Source organism: Oncorhynchus masou, chromosome 24 (assembly GCF_036934945.1).
Source record: "Oncorhynchus masou masou isolate Uvic2021 chromosome 24, UVic_Omas_1.1, whole genome shotgun sequence".
NCBI classification, from domain to species: Eukaryota; Metazoa; Chordata; class Actinopteri; order Salmoniformes; family Salmonidae; genus Oncorhynchus; species Oncorhynchus masou.
The window spans coordinates 55,818,660-55,839,129 of record NC_088235.1 but is presented as its reverse complement, the minus strand read 5'-3'; the positions used below and the strand labels follow the sequence as shown (position 1 = coordinate 55,839,129).

The 20,470-nt window shown below is 42.2% G+C and overlaps 1 protein-coding gene across 12 annotated transcripts in view; it reads right to left on the bottom strand.

Moving 5' to 3' along the window:
• Window positions 1–20,470, bottom strand: part of LOC135512344 (calcium/calmodulin-dependent protein kinase type II subunit gamma-like) — a 137,831-nt gene that overhangs the window by 69,758 nt on the left and 47,603 nt on the right. For all 12 annotated transcript variants that reach the window (XM_064934283.1, XM_064934281.1, XM_064934286.1 and 9 more), the window contains exon 3: window positions 9,026–9,085. In XM_064934283.1, coding sequence (XP_064790355.1) covers window positions 9,026–9,085 — 60 coding nt within the window. The remainder of the gene's footprint in view (window positions 1–9,025; window positions 9,086–20,470) is intronic.

The window sequence follows — 20,470 nt, the reverse complement described above, 5'->3', positions numbered from 1 at the left end:
AGCTACAATGAATGCAGCCTCAGGATGTATGGATTCCAGTTTGCAAAGAGTCAAATAAAGTTTGTTCAGAGCCATCGATGTGTCTGCTTGGGGGGGAATATATACGGCTGTGATTATAATCAAAGAGAATTCCCTTTGTAGATAATGCAGTCGACATTTGATTGTGAGGAATTCTAAATCAGGTGAACAGAAGGACTTGAGTTGCTGTATGTTTTTGTGACAACACCACGTCTCGTTAGCCATAAGGCATTTGCCCCCGCCCCTCTTCTTACCAAAAATATGTTTGTTTCTGTCGGCGCGATGCGTGGAGAAACCAGCTGGCTGCACCGACTCCGATAGCGTCTCTCCAGTGAGCAATGTTTCCGTGATGCAAAGAACGTAACAGTCTCTGATGTCCCTCTGGAATGCTACCCTTGCTCGGATTTCATCAACCTTGTTGTCAAGAGACTGGACATTGGCGAGAAGTATACTAGGGAGCGGTGCACGATGTGCCCGTCTCTGGAGTCTGACCAGAAGACCGCTTCGTTTCCCTCTTTTACGAAGTCGTTTTTTTGGGTGGCCGGCTGGGATCCATTCCGTTGTCCTGGGTGAAAGGCAGAACACAGGATCCGCTTCGCGAAAGTCATATTCTTGGTCGTACTGATGGTGAGTTGACGCTGCTCTTATATTCAGTAGTTCTTCTCGACTGTATGTAATGAAACCTAAGATGACCTGGGGTACTAATGTAAGAAATAACACGTAAAAAAACTAAACTGCATAGTTTCCTAGGAACGCGAAGCGAGGCGGCCATCTCTGTCGGTGCCGGAGCCTTGCATAGTGACAGTATTGAAGGATTTGGCAAAAACGACAAATCTATGGATAGCATAATTGCATCTGTCAGACAGGTAGGCCGACCTCTACATTGTTTTGAATAGGACGAAATAGGCTCAAACAAAGCCCTCGTTTTTAGTTAAGTCAAATTAAAATGAAGACAATTATTGAAATTACTTACTTTCAGCACCATTTGCTGCCCACCTGTTTGATTATGACGCAGCCACTCCAAAGCTGATGTCTGCCCGCTAGCCTTTTGAGTTGACTTTCTCCTGCATTCTCTCTCCTCGTTAATAAGTCAAATCAAATCAAATTTTTATTTGTCACATACACATGGTTAGCAGATGTTAATGCGAGTGTAGCGAAATGCTTGTGCTTCTAGTTCCGACAATGCAGTAATAACCAACAAGTAATCTAACTAACAATTCCTAAACTACTGTCTTATACACAGTGTAAGGGGATAAAGAATATGTACATAAGGATATATGAATGAGTGATGGTACAGAGCAGCATAGGCAAGATACAGTAGATGGTATCGAGTACAGTATATACATATGAGATGAGTATGTAAACAAAGTGGCATAGTTAAAGTGGCTAGTGATACATGTATTACATAAGGATGCAGTCGATGATATAGAGTACAGTATATACGTATGCATATGAGATGAATAATGTAGGGTAAGTAACATTATATAAGGTAGCATTGTTTAAAGTGGCTAGTGATATATTTACATCATTTCCCATCAATTCCCACTATTAAAGTGGCTGGAGTTGAGTCAGTGTCAGTGTGTTGGCAGCAGCCACTCAATGTTAGTGGTGGCTGTTTAACAGTCTGATGGCCTTGAGATAGAAGCTGTTTTTCAGTCTCTCGGTCCCAGCTTTGATGCACCTGTACTGACCTCGCCTTCTGGATGATAGCGGGGTGAACAGGCAGTGGCTCGGGTGGTTGATGTCCTTGATGATCTTTATGGCCTTCCTGTAACATCGGGTGGTGTAGGTGTCCTGGAGGGCAGGTAGTTTGCCTCCGGTGATGCGTTGTGGAGACCTCACTACCCTCTGGAGAGCCTTACGGTTGAGGGCGGAGCAGTTGCCGTACCAGGCGGTGATACAGCCCGCCAGGATGCTCTCGATTGTGCATCTGTAGAAGTTTGTGAGTGCTTTTGGTGACAAGCCGAATTTCTTCAGCCTCCTGAGGTTGAAGAGGCGCTGCTGCGCCTTCTTCACGATGCTGTCTGTGTGAGTGGACCAATTCAGTTTGTCTGTGATGTGTATGCCGAGGAACTTAAAACTTGCTACTCTCTCCACTACTGTTCCATCGATGTGGATAGGGGGTGTTCCCTCTGCTGTTTCCTGAAGTCCACAATCATCTCCTTAGTTTTGTTGACGTTGAGTGTGAGGTTATTTTCCTGACACCACACTCCGAGGGCCCTCACCTCCTCCCTGTAGGCCGTCTCGTCGTTGTTGGTAATCAAGCCTACCACTGTTGTGTCGTCCGCAAACTTGATGATTGAGTTGGAGGCGTGCGTGGCCACGCAGTCGTGGGTGAACAGGGAGTACAGGAGAGGGCTCAGAACGCACCCTTGTGGGGCCCCAGTGTTGAGGATCAGCGGGGAGGAGATGTTGTTACCTACCCTCACCACCTGGGGGCGGCCCGTCAGGAAGTCAAGTACCCAGTTGCACAGGGCGGGGTCGAGACCCAGGGTCTCGAGCTTGATGACGAGCTTGGAGGGTACTATGGTGTTGAATGCCGAGCTGTAGTTGATGAACAGCATTCTCACATAGGTATTCCTCCTTAATGATTGAAAAAGTGTCTGTCTCATGACATTGTAATAAAGATGGTCTCCAGTCTATGGGCTACAGAAAACCCACATAGGGTGCTACTCTTTCTACCATAGGCTACATCATTTACGTTAGGCTAAATTCATTTGGTCTCTCCAACAGCACCCTGGAGAAGCGCGCTGGGCATGGAGCTAAATATTTTGCGCCCCTGCCTTTGACAAAGTGGGCACTGCTTATCATGGGGTGGCATCAGCGCTCACCTAAAAAACCCTCATCCCACTGGGTGAGAGAAGTTCTCATTGTTTTTGAGCAGAATAATGCGAGGTGTTATGTGTTGTTGGAGGCACGTCTTGGTCAGCTTAGCTTGAAAAATGACCTCATCATCAAACTGCCGCTCTTGGCGGCTGCCTAATCCATATGGGCGGATTACCTTTTTATTGTGGCATAAACACAACCAGTCATGATGTTTTTGTCTGATTGTCAAACAATCACTTCAAAGGGATCCTTTACTAGGCTACCCGCGCACATTCATCCACTCACAACATATTTACAGCCTCCAACCAGTTGCGGATGGTAAGAGACATCTGTTACAGAAATCACCCAAAAGTGTAATGACATTTGGTGATTGTCATTAGGACAGAATGTATGCGTCCACTGCTGTCCGCGTGTGTCTCGGTGTTTCGCCACACGGCCTTGGCAAAATGTGAGTGTTCTCATCAAACCACATTGCATTTTGGATCGTAGGTTATAGGCCTACCACCTGTTTTCAAGTCCAGTTTGCAAAGTAGCCTAAGCGGAAGATAAACGGGACGCAATTATTCCAAAACTGCAGCTCGTTGTTGGAACACGTTATTACCATTTTGAATTTGTGATAAAACTGTTGTAATTTGGCAAGGAATATAGTTAGATACTTTTAATAGGCATATACTTCTGTAGGCATGCGTGATGTTTGGCTTGGTTTCTTTTTTTTGAGCCCCGCAATATGCACATGTAGGTCTTTGGAACTCTAGAGTCAAAGCAATTTAACATTGTCTTCAAGACAACATTTCACAGTATTTGAAAAATAAATGATCTGTGCTTAAAGAGACTCATGCCTATCCTTCTATTTCCTTTTTTTTTAACACTCACAAAAAAATTTTACCTCTCTGGCACCAGTGGAACGGTAGCGTCCCACCTGGCCAACAGCCAGTGAAATTGCAGAACGCCTAAATTCTAAATACACCATTCGTATTATTAAACATTCTTGTAAATACATGTGTCTTACATCAATTCAAAAGCAAACCATGAGGAGAGCACCCAGCTAACAAAAGTATTACTAGCATTTTCCTACCAAGCATTAGCGTCACAAAAGTCAGAAATAACAATAGAATAAATTGCTTACCTTTGAAAATATTCCTCTGGTGGCAATGCCAAGTGTCTTCACTACACAGTGAATGTTCGTTTTGTTTGATAAAATCAATTTTTGTAGCCTAACACGAAACATTTGTAAACTGCTTGCGTCGTGATTTCCGTCTCATTCAACTTTGGACGAAACATTAGTGGTAAATACACACACTAAACACACGTTTATCCAGTCATGGTTGGTTTCATTGCAATCCTCTGTTTGTTAGTAACACAATCACACTTGATGGCTCTTTTCCCGGGACATATTGACCGAAACAAACCAATTTGAAGACACCAATCAATGACCTCATTGCGCACCAATGGTAGGAGTGGTCTATCATTGATTGACTGTATTTTGGCCCAATGACCACTGATCATCTTGAAATCTAGCTTGGAAGATAGCCAATAAGCTGAGGTAAACGGCAATATGTACTGGTTATACGTTCAAAGACCAGCCTTTGTCGTAAACTCTGGCGTAAAAGAGGTTAATTCGCCATTGAAAGTCCTACTTGACGGAGCCACGAGTGTTATGCATAGCAGTACATAGTGAAGAGCGTTTTCAGCAATTTTATATATTTAAATTATGGCGAATAAATCAGGAAAAGCTAAAACAAAGTCTAGATATACAGATGTAACCCAAATTATAGAATAAATTGATAGGATACTACGATGTTCTCCACAAGACCATGAAATGGTACAAGACATTTTTCAATAATTTCATCAAGATTGTGGTGAATGCCTTCATCCTCCAGAAGGAAATGCCTGAGAGCTGTGGGCAGCCCCACATCTCACAGCTACCCTTCAGGGAGCTGCTCATCCAGGAGCTTGCTAGCTACAACAAGTCCATTGTAGCACCTTCTGTCCCCTCTAACTCTGTCCCTTCTGCTCCTTCAACCAGTGGTGTTCACCTGCCCAAATTCATCTCTGCAGGCATGAATGTGCCTCGGGGCAAAAAGGGCACAGTAGGAAGGCGTCGTTGTGCCCTTTGTCACAGGAAATGCCCCATCACCTACACCACTTGTTCAGTAACCCTATGCTTTACAGCAGAAAGAGACTGCTATGGGTCATGGCACCAGCAGCACAATATTGTGTAGAGGACTGAGGGTCTTCACAATATTGTAAATAGAAAATGTGTAAATAGTTACCCTTGTTATTTTATTTTTTATTTAAAAAAAAATATATATATATATATTCTTTTTTTGGGGGGGTTAGAATAGCATTTATGTATTTTGTATATAGTTTTTTCCTTCAAAATGTATCACTGTACCAATTCAGCCACATGGGTACATTTGGGTACATTTGTGTGGGACACCTTGGTGACTTCATGCTCAATGTCATGTAGCTCACTCATTTTTGAAGTTATCTGTCTAAAAAACTTTGCTCAGCTATTGTTGCCATCTTATGTTCTTCATTCAAACCATCCCCAGCATCCTATCTGTATGTTTGGCTGTTCTTGGTCATTTGAAAGATCATGCAGCGACAATAAAAAAAACAGAAATGTTTATTTCCTTGTATTTTCTTCTACCAGATCTATTGTGTTATATTCTCATACCTTCAATTCACATTTCCACAACATTCAGAGTGTTTCCTTTTAAATGATATCCTTGCTTCTGGGCCTGAGCTACAGGCAGTTAGATTAGGGTATGTCTTTAGGCGGAAATTGAGAAGAAGGGGCTACCCGAAGAAGTTTTAACCTGTCCAGGCAGCATACATATTTGATACAACAAGGATAGAAATAGCTTATTTAGTTGATATTACTAACAAAGCAAAGCAGAGCTGTTTTATCAAGGTACAAATAGCCTGCTCTTTTTTCATTTTGCTCACAGCCGCATACAGAAACAGTTTGACTACATTGTATATGACTACATTGTATATGGGGCTCACCCAGGACTGTTACTTTCGTAACTGAAGGAAAACATTTTAACAATGTGATTTAACCGGTTGATGTTGTGAAAATAGATGGGAAAATGCAGAATGGTTTTCAATGCCTATTTCACATATTTATCCATGCAATATTAGGCCTACTGATTATTCCTCAGTGTCTAATTGCAAGATACTAATTGAGAACCCGCGAGCTTCCGGACATGCAGTTTTCTGCAAAGGTGCAACCTTTGGTAGGCTGTGGGAGAATCCAAAATGCATACTCTTCGCGTCCCCTCTCCTTCTCAAAACCCATTGGATGACAAAAGCCAGGGGTCACACCTCTCTGAACTTCTCCTCCAATGGGTATTAAAGAGGTGAGAATGGAGAGACGCAAACAATTGAGATTCTCCCAGAGGCTGCGAATAAGGCAAAGGTTAATCAGATATGCCCGTGCTCATCATGCTTCTTACAAGCAAAGTGAAATGACAAAATTGCTTGTGGTGCACGCCTCTCAAATGATATGCAACAACACCCTGAGTGCATCGGACATGAAACAACGACACAAATGTAACAGCACAACAAAATATATGAACAATTTTATTTTGCAGGGGCCTTTTGATTTTAAACACCAGTGGTGAAACTAGTGATTTCTAACTGCACTGAAGCAAAACTAGTGGTTAGGATCCGGCCCGAGTTCGGTTCCCGGACAGGGAATATATGTTTGGGGCGGCAGGTAGCCTAGTGGTCAGAGCGCTGGGCCAGTAACCGAAAGGATGCTAGTTCGAATCCCTGACCTGACAAGGTAAAAATCTGTTGTTCCCTGAACAGGGCAGTTAACACACTCTTCCTAGAGCATCATTGTAAATATGAATTTGTTCTTAACTGACTTGCCAAGTTAAATAAAAAAGCAGTAGGGAAGCAAAACTTTCAAGTGGGTGAAACCATTCATCTTGAGGCAACATATAATAATATGAAATGGACATATATATTGTAATACAGACTAGTTCAAAACATTACTAATCATAGAAAATGACAAATTACCCAATGGAGCATGATACTTTTCTGGCAAAAAGCGTGGGTGCAAAAACATATATTTGCACCCCTATTTTCAAAGTGGGGATGCAGCTGCTCCATTTTCTCCAATGCTCAGGCACTTATTAATATTTGTTTTATTTATTTAACCTTTATTTAACTAGGTAAGTCAGTTAAGAACAAATTCTTATTTACAATGATGGCCTACATCAGCCAAACCCGGACAACATTGGGCCAATTGTGCGCCGCCCTATGGAACTCCCAATCATGGCCGAATGTGATACAGCCTGGTTTCAAACCAGGGACTGTAGTGAGATTTCTTGCACTGAGATGCTGCGCCACTAAGGAGCCCTATGCTTCAACACATCATCTATGTCGCTCAAGGCACAGGATGTGTGTTTGTGTGAGTCAATGTGTGCATGCGTAAGTGTGTGTATGTACTGTATATGTGTGTGAGTGTGTGAGAGAGTGTGTATAGTGAGGTGTGACAAGATGGCCAACAGTACATGCCAAGGGTAGGTGAATCATGTGTGTATACTGCCTGCACTGTCTGTCACTTGTGTGTTTATGAGTGCAGAAAGAGAGCTACAGTCAGGGGGAAGAGAGTCAGTGTGTGTGTGTGTGTGTGTGTGTGTGTGTGATGGAATGGAATGGAATGAACTAGCCTGCCCAGCGGCAGAGCACTCCTTGAGCACTCCATTCCTCCCTCCCTCCCCCTCTCTCTCCTTTCGCTCTCAATTACTCCCTTTGTTAGGAGTTTATCTGCAGTCCAAGCAGAAAACATGACAATCTGTCCCTTTGACTGTACCTTTGACAGAGAGGTGAGGTGAGGTGAGGTGAGGAAGAGAGAGAAGGAGTGTGCCTTATGGGACAGAGAACAATCTGGGACAGAGAGAGAGAGAGGGAGAGAGAGAAGGGGAGAGGTGAGAGACAGATGGAGAAGGCAGGTGGACCAGAATGAGATGCCGCTGGAGAACAGAGAGAAGCAGAGAGAGGGAGAGCAGTAAAAGGAGGATGAGAGAAGGGAAAAGCAATTGTGTGGAGAGGTGGATGCAGAAGATAGAAACAAGAAGCAAGTGAAAGCAAAAGTAAGGATGAAATGCAGAGGAAAGGAAAGGATAAAGGGGAAGTAGGTGCTCTGCATGTGTTTAGTTTGAAGATGTGACTGGGTGATGAGCATCGATGGCAGTACGAGAAGATGCATTCATGCGGTGCTATGTAGTCTTCTCTCTTTCCCTTCTCCCTCCCTCTCTACTCACCCCTTTCTCTCTGTGGCTTTCAAAGTGTAATTACATGCAGCTCCCTGGCCTGCTTGCTGCTGCTCTCACCCACCTGCACACGCACGCACGCACGCACGCACGCACGCACGCACGCACGCACGCACACACACACACACACACACACACACACACACACACACACACACACACACACACACACACACACACACACACACACACACACACACACACACACACACACACACACACACACACACACAGTGCCCCCATCCTCAGCCACACAGCTCACCACTAACACCAATCTCACTAATATACATTCCTGTCATACCTATCTCACATACGCACACACACACACATTGCACACGCTCGCACAAACACACACCTGCATGCATATCGCACATTCACTTGTAGTGGAGGGAGAGGCTGGCTTGCAGTGTGAGGCAAGGTGAAGTCTGCGTCATTTCCCTGAGTTTGCATGCAGTGGTGGGTTTCGCTCCTCATCACCAGTCGCACCATGCAAATGGCCCACACCAGTGGGCATCAGTTAACTGGCTGGCTCCATTTGCCTACACCCTAACTCTCTTCCATGAAGTGCTTCTGTGACACCATGTAACACACTGACACTGGAGACACCCTCAATGCTCTTCAAAACAACGTGGCTGAAATTTTGGGCAGAATTGAACCACTCAAATCAATTTTCTTCCTCTGGACAGCCAACGAGATTTTGTCAGCGGTCAAATGTGCAGCAAAGAGACTTCACCTGTTGCTAGGCAACCAGCCGAGCATGAATAACCGCTATCATGTTAGCCAGCTCACCAACTAGACAAAACGATGTTGCTTCGGTTTCGTCCTGTCAGGTAGGTTACCATACAGACACACTTTTATTTAGCTTACTATAGTAAGTAGGAACCACTCACCTATATTGGGGTGTTTGAGCAGGCGACAGATGCGGGCCTCTCGTTCCAGTTTTTGATGATCTGAGGGGGAAAGGAAAGGGAAACGTGTCAGAACATAAACACAATCACACACCTTTCTGTTGTTAAGTCGATATTCTGCAGGATTGGTCTTAAATAAAAGTAATAAAGGTGGCCTCCCGAGTGGCGCAGCGGTCTAAGGCACTGCATCGCAGTGATTGAGGCTTCACTACAGACCCGGGTTTGATCCCAGGCTGTGTCAGAACCCCCCGGGATTCCCATAGGGCAGCGCACAATTGCCCACAGTGTCTTCTGGGTTAGGGGAGGGTTTGTGCCAGGGGGGCTTTAGCGATTACTTGTGGCGCACTCTAGCGATTCCTTGTGGCGGGCCGGGCGCCTGCAGGCTGACTTCAGTCATCAGTTGAACGATGTTTCCTCCGACACATTGGTGCAGTTGGTTGCTGCGTTAAGCGAGCGGTGTTAAGAAGCGTGGCATGGTGGGTCAGGTTTCGGAGGACGCATGACTCAACCTTTGCCTCTCCTGAGCCCGTTGCGGAGTTGCAGCGATGAGACAAGATCATAATAGGATATCACAAAAGTGGGGAGAAATTAAATACAAAAAATCACAAACCACCATTGGGCAATGGGACTGGGAGGCACATCCCTATACATCATGTATGTTATATACATGCATACGTGTTGCACGGTATACCGAAACTTTTGTACTTTTACGATACTAGAACTTGAAAAACGGTTTGGTCATACAATGTTTGTTACTTTCTGTACTTCTGTCAAATGTCTCTCGCGTCATATACGGATCGTGAGGATCGAGTCTGTCTAGTCATTTGTCTGAATCTTCTCAAGGGGCAGTAGTAAGCTGGCCAGGCTAGTGGCTACTTGTGCTTGAGCATGCAACTGACATAGTGGGAGCCACTTTTTAGAAGCAAGTGAGAGGAGAGAGAAAATGCAGACAGCATGGCTTCTTATAACGAAAACATCATTCCTCCACGCCCGCAGCTCGCTGACAAAACAGGCTCCAGAATACTTTGCTTACAGAGCAGACGATGAGGGCCAACCCATCAGAACAACTATGCAAAAGGTGTTACAAAGCACGGTAAGGGAGGTTTAGTTAAAAAATAACATTAACAACGATTTTACACGTGACATTTGCATTGTAAAGTTATTCTACCAGCAACTAAATTCAAGTTGTTTTTGAGTGGCAATGAACATATATTCAGCATTACATTTTTTTTAAACATAATATAATATGATTCATGTGAAATACACTCATAACTTAGCTACGACACCAATATATTTAGCATCCCTGGGTTGAGCGTTGCACCCTAGAAGTTGAAATACACTCTGGGAAATGTAGTATGCTGTGTAAAATCAATCATATGCAGGTGTAGACTAATGCAATATAGAAGCTTCGGAAATTAGCTTCAAAGTGTTTTTTATGTTGTTTTGGAACTAAACTAGTCATTTAATACACAGCATGTTTAAGCTGTAATGAATCATAGGTCTAATGAATGTAATCTGACCCAATATTTTGGCCATAGATGAGCAAATTAACCCTGATATGTAAAACGGTTTAGATGTAATTGTACAATTATTTTGTATTCTCTAAGTCTCAGACATGGTTATGCATAAGGAACATGTTAGATATTATTTTGTTATTATTTTGTTACTAATATTCTGTTTTATTTTTTTAAAGAAATTGAATATCGAATAGAGGATCTTGTTGTTATTTTAGTTGTTCTACCAGCGATCAACATATTGTTCAATGTTTTTAAAAAAAGCTGTGCCATCAGAGACTCTGGGTTCACGCCCAGGCTCTGTTGTAACCGTCCGCGACCGGGAGGTCCGTGGGGCGACGCACAATTGGCCTAGTGTCATCCGGGTTTGGGAGGGCTTGGCCGGTAGGGATGTCCTTGTCTCATCGCGCACCAGCGACTCCTGTGGCGGGCCGGGTGCAGTGCGCGCTAACCAAGGTTGCCAGGTGCACGGTGTTTCCTCTGACACATTTGGCTTCCGGGTTGGATGTAGCAGTGCGGCTTGGTTGGGTTGTGTATTGGAGGACGCATGGCTTTCAACCTTCATCTCTCCCGAGCCCGTATGGGAGTTGTAGCGATGAGACAAGATAGTAGCTACTAAAAACAATTGGATACCACGAAGTTGGGGAGAAAAAGGGGTCTTTTTTTTTACTACAAAAGACAAAACAAAAAACAATGCAGAACAGAATAAACATGACAAAATACTACTAATAATAATCATAGAAGAAGAAAACAATAGTAACACAAGGAATAAATACGCAATGATAACTTGGCTGTATACATGGGGTACCAGTACCTAGTCGATGTGCAGGGGTACGAGGTCATTGAGGTAGATACTGTATTTACATGTAGGTAGGGGTAAAGTAACTAGGCAACAGGTCGATAATAGACAGTAGCAGCAGCGTATGTGGTGAGTATGGAAGTATGGACGTGTGTGTGTATGTGGTGAGTGTGTGCCAGTGTGGACGTGTTATGTGTGAGTGAGTGTGAGAGTGTGTGTATGTGTTGGAGTGTCAGTGTGAATGTGTGGGTCCAGTGTGTGTGCATCGTGTGAAAAAGAGTCAATACAGATAGTCCGGATAGCTGTTTGGTTAACTATTTAACAGTCTTATGACTTGGGGGTAGACACACTACATCACCAAAAGTATGTGGACAACATCTCATTCCAAAATCTCATTCCAAAATGGAGTTGGTCCCCACTTTGCTGATATAACATCCTCCACCCTACTGGGAAGGCTTAGCACTAGATGTTGGAACATTGCTACAGGGACTTGCATCCAGCCAGCCACAACAGCATTAGTGAGGTCGGGCACTGATGTTGGGCGATCAAACCTGGCTCGCAGTCAGCGTTCAAATTCATCCCAAAGGTGTTTGATGGGGTTGAGGTCAGGGCTCGGTGCAGGCCAGTCATGCTCTTCCACACCGATCTCGACAAACCATTTCTGTATGGACTTCGCTTCATGCACTTCGTACAAGATTTTCCTTCACTTGACCTAAGGGGCCATGCCCGAACCATGAAAAACCACCCCAGATCATTATTCCTCATCCACCAAACTTTACAGTTGGCACTATGCATTGGGGCAGATAGTGTTCTCCTGGCATCCTCCAAACAAAGATTTTCGTGTCAGACAGCCAGATGGTGAAGCGTGATTATTCACTCTAGAGAACGCGTTTACACTGCTCCAGAGTCCAATGTGGGAAGCTTTACACCAGTCCAGCCGACGCTTGGCATTGTGCATGGTCATTTTAGGCTTGTGTGTGGATGCTCGGCCATGGAAACCCATTTCATGCCACTCCCGACTAACAGTTCTTGTGCTAACATTGCATCCAGAGGCAGTTTGAAACTCAGTAGTGAGTGTTGCAACCGAGGACAGACAATTTTTACACGGTTCAGCAATCGGTGGTCCCGTTCTGTGAGCTTGTGTGGCCTTCCACTTAGCGGTTGAGCCGTTGTTGCTCCTAGACGTTTCCACTTCACAATAACAGCACTTGGAGTTGACTGGGGCAGCTCTAGCAGAGCAGAAATTTGATGAACTGACTTGTTGGAAAGGTGGCATCCTATGACGGTGCCACGTTGAAAGTCACTGAGTGCTTCAGTAAGGCCATTCTACTGCCAATCTATGGAGATTGCATGGCTGTGTGCTCGATGTTATATACCGATCAGTAACGTGTGTGGGTAACATCGCTGAATCCACAAATTTTAAGGGGTGTTCACATACTTTTGTATATATAGTGTATATACATGAATACATCAATAAGATACATATACATAAATATACAATCATTCAGGCAGTGCAGCCTCATCTGTCAATATCAACATGTGTTCCCTATTCTAAAGTGTGACCATGTTTTTTCCTTGCTGAAAATGTTTCCTGAAATTACCTAATTGAACAGAAAGGGGCACACCTCCCTGCTCTATGCCATCTGTCTACTAGAACACATAACAATGCACAATCAATCAATTAAATGTATTTCTTTAGTTATAAAACCCCTTTTACATCAGCAGATGTCACAAAGTGCTTATACAGAAACCCAGCCTAAAACCCCAAAGAGCAAGCAATGCAGATGTAGAAGAACACAGCAGCACAAGCCTATTGCACTTAGTTAAATTAGTCTCCTGGGCTCAGACTCTAATACAATCAATGTCCAGTTAATGACTCTAATAGTAAGGGGCGGCACTGTGTGTGTGGGTCTGTGTGTGTCTCATGCAAATGCTCGTGTGTGTGTGTTCATATCCAAACGTACGTGGGTGGGCAGTACTTAAATCTACTGCTCAATTGTAGCCCTACATGGACAGATTGGATAGACAGATAGATGGATAGAATGTCAGATAAAGAGATGGTACAGTGGGATGAGGAGAGAGATTGTGGGCCAAGTTCAGCCAGACCTTGGCACCAGCTGTTAGGCTCCCGGGGACAGATGTGTGTGTTATGTGTGTGTTACGACGCCGGGGCAGAACGAAGTAGGCTTCTAGCCTCCCTAATCCCCCTCTCGCGCTCCTGTCCCCGTCCAGGATTTGGGATTTGGGAAGCGGAGCCTTCCAGTCATCCCAACAGGCTGCAAGGTGCTGGAATCGCCTGTCTTGACTTGTTACATGGCTGGTCCACGGAAAGAATGTGACCTCATCAATAGAATAAGTGATATATAATTTTCAGTCGCTTCTCTCAATAGCTCATTAGTATAAAAATGCAATGTCGTCAAAAATATTGAAAATATTATATATATGGTCTATTTTTGGATTAAAACAGAATTCACTATAACAACATGTTTTCTATGCAACCCAATTCATTTGAATGTTGAAATCTTGGTGTAAGTACACTTTTAAAGCCTCAGATTTGCTGCCTGCTAAATAGGGCTGACCCCAATGTCACGATCGTTTGAAGCATACTCGGACCAACGTGCAGCGTGATCTGGGTTCCACATCTTTATTTAGTGAAACGCACAAAACAATAAGGCAAGAACGAAACGTGACGACAATGGCGTGCTAACATGCAACTACACAAACAATATCCCACAAAACACAGGTGGAAAAATGCTACTTAAATATGATCCCCAATTAGAGACAATGATAGCCAGCTGCCTCTAATTGGGATTCATACCAAACACCAACATAGAAAACAAAACTAGAACCCCACATAGAAAATATTAACTAGACTAACCCCTCAGTCACGCCCTGAGCTACTCCGCCATAGAAAATAAGGACTCTCTATGGTCAGGACGTGACACCCAATTAGTTGGCTAGTCGATTGTTGATAGATAGGCTGTTGGTCGACAAAGATTTTCTTAGTCGAGCAGTAACAAATATATATCATATATATGTGTACCCATCTCAGTGAACTAATCCATTGCAGAGGCCTAGACTAAAATACAATTTATGCTTGATCCAAAAATGTGGTCGGAGGCGCCATATGGAGGCAGGGACGCAATTTCGCAGCCTCCAGAGACATGCAGAGGCCAATTCGAGCTCCGTACCGCATCGCCATGAGCCTCTCATTGAAATTATTGGTTCATGGTAGGTGGGGGCGGTACATCCTGTATACACATAAACTCACTTCCTTGACAACTTCCTTCAAAACAGCTCTGCACTGCTCAGCATGAATGCCCTTATTTCTGTCTAGGCCGTATCACCATAATGCTGCATAACACATTGCTTGCAAAGCGTAATTAAGGCGGAACAATGTGGTTGTGGACAGAATTACAGATTCTCCACATGAGACCTGGACGGAGTCTGAGGACAAAGTGAGGGAAAAGATCTCTGAGAAATTGAAGATGGACCACAGAAAGATTGAGGTGGAGCACACCCACAGGAATGGAAAACCCACAACCAGCCCAGGTAACAGGCCCAGGCGGATAGTGGTCAAGTTCCTGAGGTTCAAGGACAAGGTAGCTGTTTTGGAAATAAGCCAAGAACTTGAGAGGTTTTGTATATCTTCCTCAACGAGGACTACCCTGATAAGCTACCCAGGAAATGGCTGAAAATATCCCATATTAATATATGTAGCCTTAGAAATAAGGTTTATGAAATTAATAAATTGCTGACATCAGATAACATTCCTATATTAGCCATTTCTAAGACTCAATTAGATAATTAATTTGATGATACAGCAGTAGCAATTCAATGATATAACAGAAATGCTTATGGGGGAGGTGTTGCTGTATATATTCAGAGCCATATATATCCCTTTAATGCTAAGAGAAAATCGTATGTCAAGTGTTATTGAAGTGTTGTGGTTGCAGGTTCACTTGGCACATCTAAAGACTTTAATTTTGGGGTGTTGCTACAGGCCACCAAGTGTTAACAGTCAGTATCTAAATAATATGTGTGAAATGCTTGATAGTGTATGTGATGTAAACAGAGAGGTCTACTTTCTTGGGAACCTGATAATTGACTGGTTTTCATCAAGCTGTCAACTCAAGAGGAAGCTTCTCACTTTAACCAATACCTGATTCGGGTTATTAATCAACCTACCAGGGTGTTTACAAACACTACAGGAACAAGATCATCCACATGTATCGATCACATTGTTCCTAATACTGTAGAACATTGTTCTAAAGCTACATCCGTACCCATTGGATGTAGTGATCACAATATAGTGGCTATATCCAGGAAAGCCAAAGTTCCAAAAGCTGGGCCTAACCGAGTGTATAAGAGATCATACAAAATCTTTTGCTGTGACTCTTATGTGGATGATGTTAAAAATATTTGTTGGTCTGATGTGATTAATAAGATGCCTAAAGATACTATACTGAAATCACTTCATCCAATTATTGATAAATATGCACCTTTTAGAACTGTTGAGGCTCCATGGATTGATGAGGAATTGAAAAACTGTATGGTTGAAAGAGATGGGTCAAAAGGAGTGGCTAATAAATCTGGCTGCACATCTGACTGGCTGACTTACAGAACATTTAGAAATGATTAAATGACTAAACTCAACAAAACTAATAAGAAACTGTATTATGAAGCCAAGATCAATCATTTAAAAATGTATTTAAAAAAACTTTGGAGTACTTTAAATGAAATGATGGGCAGAAAGACAAATTCAACTCCATCTTTCATCAAATCAGATGGTTCAAAAAAAACATTTGATGTTGCCAATTATTTGAATGATTACTTAATTGGAAAAGTGGGCAAACTTAGGCAGGAAATGTCAACAATGAACAGTGAGCCATCGTATTCATGTATAAAATAACAAATTATGAAAGAAAAGCATTGCAAGTTTGAATTTTGTAAAGTTAGTATGGTAGAGGTGGAAACAATATTGATATTGATCAATGGTGACAAACCTCCAGGCATTGACAACTTAGATGGAAAGCAACTAAGGATGTTAGCTGAACATATAGCCACTCCTATCTGTCATATCTTTAATCTGAGTTTAGAGGAAAGTCTTTGTCCTCAAGCCTGGAGGAAAGCCAAAGTAATTCCGCTACCAATGAGTGGTAAAGTGGCCTTTACTGGTTCTAACAGCAGACCTATCAGCTTGCTGCCAGCTCTTAGCAAACTGTTGGAAGAAATTATGTTTGACCAAATACAATACTATTTCTCTGTAAAACAAAATAACAACAGACTTTCAGCATGCTTATAGAAAAGGGCACTCAACATGTACTGCACTGACACAAATTACTGATGATTGGTTGAAAGAAATTGATAATAAGAAGATTGTGGGAGCTGTACTGTTATTCTATTATTGACCATGTTGTTGAAAAAAGTATGTGTATGTGTTTTCTTGATTGGTAGCTTCTCTAATGTCAAATATGTAAAGTGTGGTGTACCGCAGGGCAGCTCACGAAGACCCTCTACTCTTTTCTTTTTTTACCAATGACCTGCCACTGGCATTAAACAAACAATGTGTGTCCATGAATCATGATGACTCAACCATATATGCAACAGCAACCACAGCTAATGAAGTCACAGAAACCCTTAAAAAATAATTGCAGTCTGTTTTGGAATGGGTGGCCAGTAATAAACTGGTCCTGAACATCTCTAAAACTAAGGAGACAGAACGCGTTATTTGTTACAAATAATTCCTTAAACAGTTTGACAAGACAATGTGCTAGCTAGCTGGTTAATTAACCCTTTGACATGTGACTGAGAAAATAGTGACCTAACACAAGCATTCATATTTAGCTAACTCTTGGCTGACAGAAACCATCATTTGAGTTAGCTAATAGCAATGGCTATTTACAATTCATCACATCATGGGGAAGCTCACCAGTGATATAAATAATTAAGTAAAACACTTTTTAAAAAAGTAATACGATAATGGGTATTTTGTGCACGCCGTCATGTTTGTTTTTTCACATCAACCAAAGATTACAAGATGTTACAAGATGTGTTGGGTCTGTTTGTAGTTTGCATGTTGAAGGGGGTGTGTTGTCTACCATCCTTCACTTCCATCAATCACTTCCGCAAGTTTACTTGAAAGACGAGTTGAACCATCCCTTTCACCTCGTTTTGTTATAACATCTTTGGTCGGACAGACGTTTATGTGACAACCAGAATGCATTGTATGTTGTCAACAAACAAGGCTCCACACATAGCTGGCAAGTAGCTTAGCATTAGCTCATCATAATCAGTACAACCTTCAAAAAAGTATTTTACAATCATCATATGTGTCCAGTGCAATCTATGCTTCAAGAATCAGAATGCATTATTTGTCATCAGTACTTGAAAACGTGAATAAAACAGTAAATACATTATGCTTCATACATACATTCGGTGTGTTACAGTACACTCTTCGAAAAAAGGGTTTTTAGTCTGTCCTCATCGGAGAACCCTTTTTGGTTCCATGTAGAACCCATTAGGGTTCCATTTAGAACCCTCTGGAACCTTTTACCTGGAACCAAAAAGGGTTGTTCAAAGTGTTCTGCTATGGGGACAGCCAAAGAACCCTTTTAGGTTCTAGATAGCATCTTTTTCTGAAGAGTGTAGAAATGATAACACGATATACAGAAACTATAATGATAACCTAATAAGGCACATACTTTGATAGGAACACACACATGTCCAAGGTTATTATGAGTAAGGAAAACAACAAGGAAGGCAATGCGGGCGCCAGCGTGAAAATGTGCCAGGGGGGAAAAGTTTATGTTCTGTTCTGACTGGAGATGCACAAATGTCTGCGTACTTGATCTGGGTAAACACTAGGGAAGTGCTTGAGCTCTTGTCGAAGAGTGAAGTTTGTCCTTCTCAGTAATGCCTCAAATGTAAATTGTCCACAACAGTGAAATGGGCTACTTCTATGTGAATTAATGATGAGGCGGAACACACCTCAATTTGAAAATAAAAAAATGAAATCAAACTTGTTTGGAAATAATTTGAAATTGACAAGATGAAACATAGCCTATAGATAATTTGCAGGAGTGATGTCCCCGACTAAAAAATATTGGTTGCCCGAAAGTCGTCTGTTCTTTCAAACAATCGATTGGTCTAAATGTTTTAATGTGTAATTTTCCATATGTAGACACACCCTATGTGTTTTAATTAAATCAAGTATATGCATTGAGCTTCTCTGATGCTTTAAGCTTACAGTTTGATGAAACAAGACACAAATGCCGCAAGAGGGAGCCAGAGATCTATTTTACCATAAGAAGAAAAAAACAACCTGACCTAACCATTCCCCTCTCCTGCTGGTTTTCACAGATTCTGCCATTACTCTCCTGAAGTTGCCGGTAATAGGCTACACAAGGAGTCGTCAACCTTTCTCATGTGGAATTCCAATTCATCTTACCATATCTACCGATCTGCAAGGCAGTTATGGTTTTCATATGCACATTTTCGTGGAACACTTTAATTTAATTTATAATAACGTCTTCATATTTCAAAATCATTGTCATGTAGTTAATCACAACTCTATCCAAATCTAAATTAAAATGATACAAACCTAAAAAGTAACTTATTTTGCCACTGCCAACTATGTAAAAATAGCCTACATAAAGCCAACAAATACAAACATTACAGCCTGCAGGTAGAAAATATCCTGAAAAGAATAAATATCCTATAAATCATATTGGCTACACATGGCCTGTCTGCAACAAACTTGCAACATTGTATAAAATACTTTGTTCCTCAGAGTTTCCCTGGACAGTGAACTTGGAACAGACATAGTTGTAGGCTATTTGCGCAAGGGATAAGAAGCAGTGCTTGACTTGGGCAGTAGCTCACCAGAGCTGAGTACCAGCACCTCAAATGTTCTACTGCTTGAACCTACTGCCTGTTCCTCTTATAGAATATTAGCTCAAAAGTCTGGAGCGTCTGCACCTAAATATAAACAGTAACAGCACCCAAAACGAGTACCGGAACCTATTCAAAAATCTCTGTTTACATTGGCTCGTTGTTATGTTTTGCCTCAAAAACATCCGGTGAAAGTGCAGAGCCATGTCAATTTACAGAAATACTCGTCATAAATGTTGATGAAAATACAACTGGATGGAATTAAAGGTATACATCTCCTTAAAAGAGTTGCAAGCAATCTACCAGTTATGCCAAATAACAGACACATGTCTTCTACATTGTCACTTGCATTGCGACGTGCAGAATGCAAACGGCGCCATGATGAAAAATGATAACAAAGTTGTAGTTATAGGGTGGGGAAAAAAATCGACAAAGATAAATTGACCAATATTATTTTTTGCGCTAGTTGGCTGTACCTGCACCAAAACGCCAGGATATTCCTTCATAGCTTGTTCTCCATCTTCTTTTTAAATAGGGAAACAATTTGCTTCAATAATATACAGTGCCTTGCGAAAGTATTCGGCCCCCTTGAACTTTGCGACCTTTTGTCACATTTCAGGCTTCAAACATAAAGATATAAAACTGTATTTTTTTGTGAAGAATCAACAACAAGTGGGACACAATCATGAAGTGGAACGACATTTATTGGATATTTCAAACTTTTTTAACAAATCAAAAACTGAAAAATTGGGCGTGCAAAATTATTCAGCCCCTTTACTTTCAGTGCAGCAAACTCTCTCCAGAAGTTCAGTGAGGATCTCTGAATGATCCAATGTTGACATAAATGACTAATGATGATAAATACAATCCACCTGTGTGTAATCAAGTCTCCGTATAAATGCACCTGCACTGTGATAGTCTCAGAGGTCCGTTAAAAGCATCATGAAGAACAAGGAACACACCAGGCAGGTCCGAGATACTGTTGTGAAGAAGTTTAAAGCCGGATTTGGATACAAAAAGATTTCCCAAGCTTTAAACATCCCAAGGAGCACTGTGCAAGCGATAATATTGAAATGGAAGGAGTATCAGACCACAGCAAATCTATCAAGACCTGGCCGTCCCTCTAAACTTTCAGCTCATACAAGGAGAAGACTGATCAGAGATGCAGCCAAGAGGCCCATGATCACTCTGGATGAACTGCAGAGATCTACAGCTGAGGTG